The sequence below is a fragment of the Trachurus trachurus genome, assembly GCF_905171665.1.
Source record: "Trachurus trachurus genome assembly, chromosome: 17".
NCBI classification, from domain to species: domain Eukaryota; kingdom Metazoa; phylum Chordata; class Actinopteri; order Carangiformes; family Carangidae; genus Trachurus; species Trachurus trachurus.
In genome coordinates this window covers 24,108,671-24,115,741 of record NC_139900.1, presented here as the reverse complement: position 1 = coordinate 24,115,741, position 7,071 = coordinate 24,108,671, and the positions used below count along the sequence as shown (strand labels likewise).

Sequence of the window (7,071 nt, the reverse complement as noted above, 5' to 3'; positions counted from 1 at the left end):
GTATTTTCAGCACTAGCAAAGTGCGTTAATGGAAGCAGCACACCGGGGTCAGTGAACATTGACCACTGAGGACATGCTGCGTTCACAGTGGCCAGTCTAAGAGGCTCCGCTCAGTGTGTGAATGACGCTATCCTTGGGATCACAGAAACACCATTATCAGTACGCACTGACATCACTCAGCCCTCCACAACAGCCACGCAACACCCCTCCACGTTCCCGCACACGCCACCACCCGCCTTCTGCAAGCACAGTCCTTGTGTTCATCGGTCAGCCCATTGTCTGTGTTAGAGGCACAGTAGACAATGTCTCCAATCTCTGTCCAAACCATGATCCAACTCTGCTATTGTGACCCGTCTTTCCCCCCCTTTTAACCAGACAAGATGGTGTTCCCATGGGATGAGACGGGGAGATGGGTGGGTGTTGTAGTGGGGGGGGGGGGGGGTTGTTCTGCCTGGCACAGGGGCAGAGAAAGTGAGGAGGCCGGACATTATTGATCAGTGACACCACTCAGTCACAGTGGTGATGAAGGCTTTGCTGAGTAGACATGTGGACGAGCTACGTACACATAAACCATGACGATACATCCCTTCCCCATCAGGACTCCCTCCTCGTTCACTGTGGGGTCCTCACTGCTTCTCCTTTTTAAAGCTTGAAGTCAGGATATTTCATCTACACTGAGGAGAGTTTGACCCTGGAATATCTGACATTTCTTTTGAAGCTGGATTTTTTTTTTTTTTTTTTTTTTTACTGAAGATGAGGAACAACCAAAAATCTTCCAAACTTACTATTGTAATGACTTTTACTTTTATAGTCTACAATAGCAGTAGTATGACAACTGCGGTTGTCTGATGGGATGCAGACGGACAGACAGCATAACTCATTTAACAAAAAGTGAGTAATTGTTTTGACTTAAATGTGATGAAGCACATGATGTTTCTGCTGGCAATAATCAGTACAGTTGTAGATATGAAAGTAACAGAGATCTTCTTAAAGTTTTTCTGTTGTGCACCAGAGTTTGAATCCTGTTTTAGCGTTGTATCCTGATAATCAGCTCAAATTCTGCACTCACTCTGCTCTCACGAGGTCAGTGTGGTTCTGGGTGAGCTGACCTGCCATGTCCGAGATGCAGACTTTCTACCACGCCACACGTCGCCCCCACAGCTTCTACCTGGAGCCCACCTTGATGCAAAGACGTGTCCTGGACGAGCAGGTGGAGCTGTGGTGGTTCAGGGAGCCGCGCCGCTCCTTGCTGTGCTACTGTGCCTCGGTGGCTCTCATACTGGGACTGGGCCTGGGTGGCGTGGGCCTCCTCTCCACCACCACCAGTCTGTCCGGGGAGTGGCGGCTCGGGGTGGGCACCACCCTCTGCCTCTTAGCCCTGGCCGTTCTGCTCAAGCAGCTCCTCAGCTCCGCCATCCAGGACATGAACTGTGTGCGCAGCCGCCGTCGGATTGACCAGCTGAAGAGCGGCGGGAGGGCCGACCCGGCGCTGATTCTTGCCGTGGGGTTGTCAGTGACACTCTGCGGGACAGTGCTGCTCTGTATGGCCACACTCGGCAGCAGAGGTTATGACAGCAGGGAGATGTTGGTGTCTGGGCTGGTGCTGATGGCTGCCGGCACTGGCATGGCTTTGGCTGTAGTGGCCTACGGCGTGCTGGTCTACCTGAAGAGGCGAAGGGAGCAGAGGAGGAGGAGGATGATGATGATGATGATGAGAACTAGCAGAGCCAGGAGGATGGGGAGTCGAGCTGTGCAGGTGTTCAGTGTCTCAGGGGGACAGATGGGACAAGCCAGGAGAGAGACGTCCTCTAGCAGGAGCAGCCTGATCTGAATGACAAGAAACAGCTGAGAGAGTCTGTGAAACAAGGATTTACCATTGATGACATTTGTCAAGTGTAAATATGTTAAACATGGAAAACAAATGAGAAAATCACTGTCAGTATCCTGTTTTAGGACACCATGGCTCTTTTTTTCCCCAGTCTTTGTGTTGCCATTTTGATAAATCTACAACTACTTAACATTGTCCAAGGAAAACCTGCACATGACCAGGGAAACAATCTGTTCTCAACAATGGTTCAAAAACTTGAAAAATACACATTTCCTTTGTTCATACTGTCTGACTCCAGAGTTTTTTTTTATTCAAATGGGCTGCGTTTGAAGTGTACACATCAAATCAAAACATTACTGTGTTGGATGTTTCTTACGAGTTCTGTACCATGTGTCATGCCCTGAGTTTGCCGCCACGCAGTGGCTTGGTTTTTTGTTTGGCTTCTTTTTTTGGACTCTAGTTTCTTTATCCCTGTTGTGTTCCTTGTCTTGTTTTAGTGTTATTTTACTGTTTTATTTGGAAGTCCTTGTCTTGTCTTCCTGTGTGCTCCCTGCCCTTGATTACCTAATGTGTCTCACCTGTGTTAATTGCACCACCTGTGTCTTGTTCCCTCGTGTATTTAACCTCAGTGTCTCTCTTTGTCCTTGTTGGTTCATTGTCGTTTGTCCACGTCCATCCGTGGTGTGTTTCCTATGTTCCTGTGTCACGTCGAGCCTGTTAAATAAATCCTTGTGTTCATTGAAAGTCTGCATTTGGGTTCTGCATTCCTTGAAAACCTGACACCAGGAGCTTAAAGACCAGAGTGGCAACATTTATTTGAGAATGAGTGGTGATGAAATTTCAATCAAGTTGAATTTATTCATGAATTAAATGTTCACATAAAAAGATTCAGAGCAAATGTTTAAATGTATTATATTTTTCCTCTATCTTACATTACTAAAAATGTCTCATTGGCAGAGTACGAGCAGCATGCCACAGTGTACAAATGTGTCATCTTAAAGATTAATATACACACAATGTATTAATTGTAAATATTACAGATTTGGCTTTAATGAAAAGAAACGTTTTGACTTTCCAAAACTTTTTTGGGGGGGAAAGGGCACAAAAAGCAACATTCACAAAGTACAGACACTGTACACACTGTACCCAAATTAACACTAAGTGATAAGCAGTAACACTTCATTTACAATAATTTATTCCTGTTTATACAATTGTACAATTACCAAAAAAAATATGACTTTTATCATACACTTATTTTAGATTATATTTCATTGTGCTAATTTGTACACAAATCCAGTCCTCACTAAATAGTTTAAACTGTGGCTTATTTAGTTTTCACATTAACCAAACACTGACTGTGAAATTGAAGTGGGTTTCATACATTTCTTCTTTATCTCCCTTCACCTAATCACCCTATTGTGAACTGAATATCATCATCACTATCTTCCATATCCTCCTCCTCCTCCTCTCTCTCTCTCTCTGCCCTGTCTTTCTCACTACTCTGGATATAATTATCCTCAATGAAGCCGTCATCATCGTCATCCAGCCCATTCACAGTCCCACCGACCACTCCCATTCTACCCGACACACTGTTGGGGAAAGACACATCATGACCGTACTGGCTGATCCCGTCTGACTCCTGGAGCAGGGAGTGTCTGTAGCTGGCCAGGAATCGATGGAAGAGGCGAAACTTGACAGTCATCACGATAAAGAGTGAGATGGTGAGGACGGTGCCCAGCGCTGCAGCGAGATAGGACCACTCCACTGACTTTCTGCCCTCGCCTGGATCCACTGCCCCTAGGAAAACAGCAAGAAAACAATGAAGTGTATCTGGTAACGATAAAGTCAAAGGTCAACACCAGCGCATTTGGACATGTTTCTCGTAAATTAAGTGGGACAGAGCTCAAAGGTCCTCAGCTACACCTGGTTGTAAATAGTTAGGCGACGGTAAAACACTCAGCAGAGTTCATTTCTAACTTACTGTCAAGTGCAGTGCCATTACTGATGGTGTGATCTTCCTCACTTAGAAGATGTCTCTGAGGGGCTTTGTGTTCTCCATTCGATACAGGGCTGGGATATGCTTCTCTGATAAAAGTTCCACAAAGAAACAAAACCACAAATACACTGCAGCTCCGACGATCCATCTCTCTGTCTCGTAGGAAAACCTGCAGAAACAAAATCATCAACTGGTTACTTTTACTTTGTGAAAAGTACAGAATAACCTCTTTGTGTGACTTTCCCTCAGGAAAACATAAAAAGGGAAACATACACAACATGTACACTTGTTTTGAAAGTTTTAGTGGAATTTATAATATATTATACATCAAACAAGGACTCCGACTTTGTCGCATATCTCATGTGGAAAAAACAATATAGGAAGTGACACATTCACTGCCAGTGTGGAGAGGCTGTACAATCACAACAAACAACACCTCTTTCAATGCACTTATGGGATTATCAGTGTTGTTATAAGACAAAATGTTAAACTTTGAATATATTATTCAACATAAGGCTGATAAAACAATGAACCTTGTTATGTATAATATATTGAGGGTGTCACTTCATGTTTCATAATTCAAGACCAACCAACTCATATTATATGGCTCTCAGTCGATGAAAACTCTAATATCAGAGGGTTAATATTGTTTGAATCCTCAAAGCATGTTTAGATTTGATTGGACAGATATGATATTATATGATGATGATGTAAAATATAGATAGTGTCTCTTTTTCATAAGATTTAATTGTACCTTCCATCAGTGCCAACGTCATCAATCATAATCTTTTGTTTTGGATAAAGAGATAAAGATGACCTACAAACATTAGTTACCGTATATATATATATATATATATATATATATATATATAATGTTTGCAATACTGAGGTCAATAAAAGTTATTTCTTTAAGTTTTCAAATAGCAACAGGCTCTCAAAGTGCTGTAATAATATCCTCATCTCCCCACACAGTTTTGTGTAAGATACACTAGATAGCACAATAGTGATTTACATATTTTAAATGCATAGAGCTGTGTTACCTATAAACAACTCCCATGTGTTAATGGAAAGGACACACTAACAACACATTTGACATAGACAAACACAGAGCAGCTTGTCTTGTCTTCTTCACACAATAGCTGTCACATGATGACAGGGTGTTGACTTGCCAGGTTGTGAACAATGTGATTATAGTCCTGAACTGCTTACTAATTAACTTCAAACACACACACACACACACACACACACACACACTCACAAATATGTGTGATTCAAATAGCAGATAGTTGTTAAATATCGTATATTTTGGCTGTGTAGCTTAAATGCAGTAAATGCAGTTGTGCGCAGGTAATAGTGGAAAAAGTTAATCTGGTGATGTAGGCCACAGTAGCTGTGATTGAGGTCATATGACTACTCAGTTTGTGTCACATACATTCCTCGGTCATCCACAGGAACTCAACTGTCTTACACAACTTACACACAAACAGTCATTACAAAATAAAGTAACTAAAGGAAACATGTTAAATCACTTACTTGTATGAAATAGTGTAACTGCTAGAGCAGGTGTATCTCTCCCAGTCCTTGTACTGGTGTTTTTGTGTTTCCTCCTCAGCTCCTTCTGAAATAATAAAGAGGTTTGCTGGGCAAAGGTTGCAGCACATGTCATAATGTCACCCTTCCTGTTTCGTGCCCTTAAGACAGAGATGTTAATGAGTAACTTTATCAGATTTGTCATTTGCCTTACATCTGTAGCTTTCTTTTACACTCTCTTTGTTTTATCTGGGCCATGAAAATAAATGCATTCTTACAGGGAGGGGTCAATACAATAGTAACTTGTAAGTAGAGGTAAGTAGAGATTCCTGTAAGGATGAAATTGATTATGATGAGCTGTTGCATTTGTTGTCTGAGACCAGACAGTGGCACTATAATCACATCAGACATATGACAAAGAGTCGGCATGCTGTCTGTGCAGGAGTGCATTTGTGGCACTGCAGTTTGTTACTATACTTAGGTAATAGGATAGCAGTAAAGGCTCTCTTGTGTTGCATTGTTTCAGTAGTTCCAGTTTAATTTTTTCTAGTTTTGAACCACCTCCCCCTACAGTAAATCACAGGTCTCTAATTGGAGGTGCTGAGAGGAGGGCAGGTGGAAAATGACTGAAATCATTCCAGGTGGCCGCTGTCTCATTTATTATTAATGCTCATTCAACTGTGATCTCTGCACCTGTAGGAGGGAGAAATGTGTCTTCAAAGAGCCTTAAAGCCTGTTTCGAATTCTGACACTTGACTCACACTCAGAAGATGGATTGTCCTCCCCTGGCTCCTCATTATACACACTGCAGTTCACAGAGAAACATTCAGTCACCAACCATGTGCACAGGAGAAGTCGGATTACAAATGACCAAATCTAAGGGTGACAACAAAAGGCTGAATTTCAATATTATATAAACCAACTTGATAACACACATTGGCCACTGAAGAAAACAGCTCTTGGTAATGAAATACAGTTAATATCTAATACACTCAATCCTCCTTCAAGAAAATAATAATGTTCAGTTTGTATGAAAGCAGCTTTAGAGAGTCGCTGATTCAGCTGTGTAATCACTGTGGAGCACTGTTGTTAAACTGTATTACTGAGCTCCCTGTTATCTTGCCTTCCTACAGAGATATAAATGAGGAGGGTATAACCACAGTACTGTATAAAATACTACTGTATTTTACCCTCTAATTCAGGTTTAAACAGAAATTACCATTGCAACACATAATCTGCGGGTAAAATCAAGTATCTCACTTCACTAGTCACAACACAGTCTGGTTTCTGAATGAGGTTCAAACATGAGGCTGAGTCTGTCCGATGTTTCCTTAAAGCATTTCTCTTTTACCTCACAACATAGCTTGTTGTTGTTGCTGCTGTTGTTATTGTTGTTTTTCGCTTTTTATCAGTAGGTGTTGGTGGTCAAGATAATGAGAACGGTTTCAAAAAGTTACAGCAGTTCTGACTATAGAGGTGATGCACAACCTGACAAAGTGTAGCTACCTAGATTTTCTGCCAGCTCAATCCAACGATGGAGGGCACACGGCCCCCCCGCCGTAGGTTGAGCAAATGTATTTACAATCAATATCAATATTTACAGAATGACAACTATTTCACAGGTTGATGCAGGTTTGTTTTTTGTGAAATAAGGGGAACGCTGAAATGATTTTAAAGTGAAGATCCATCTTTGACACCAAACAACCTTCTCTTCTGC

General features: G+C 42.0%; 1 protein-coding gene across 1 annotated transcript; it reads left to right on the top strand.

Annotated features, from left to right (window-relative positions):
• Positions 1-1,114: 1,114 nt before the first annotated feature.
• On the top strand, positions 1,115-1,831 carry tmem125b (transmembrane protein 125b; the record flags this gene model as incomplete). The annotated part of the gene is made up of 1 exon (XM_083991134.1): positions 1,115-1,831. One exon carries the CDS (start codon positions 1,115-1,117, stop codon positions 1,829-1,831), a length of 717 nt encoding a protein of 238 aa, XP_083847260.1.
• Positions 1,832-7,071: the final 5,240 nt, after the last annotated feature.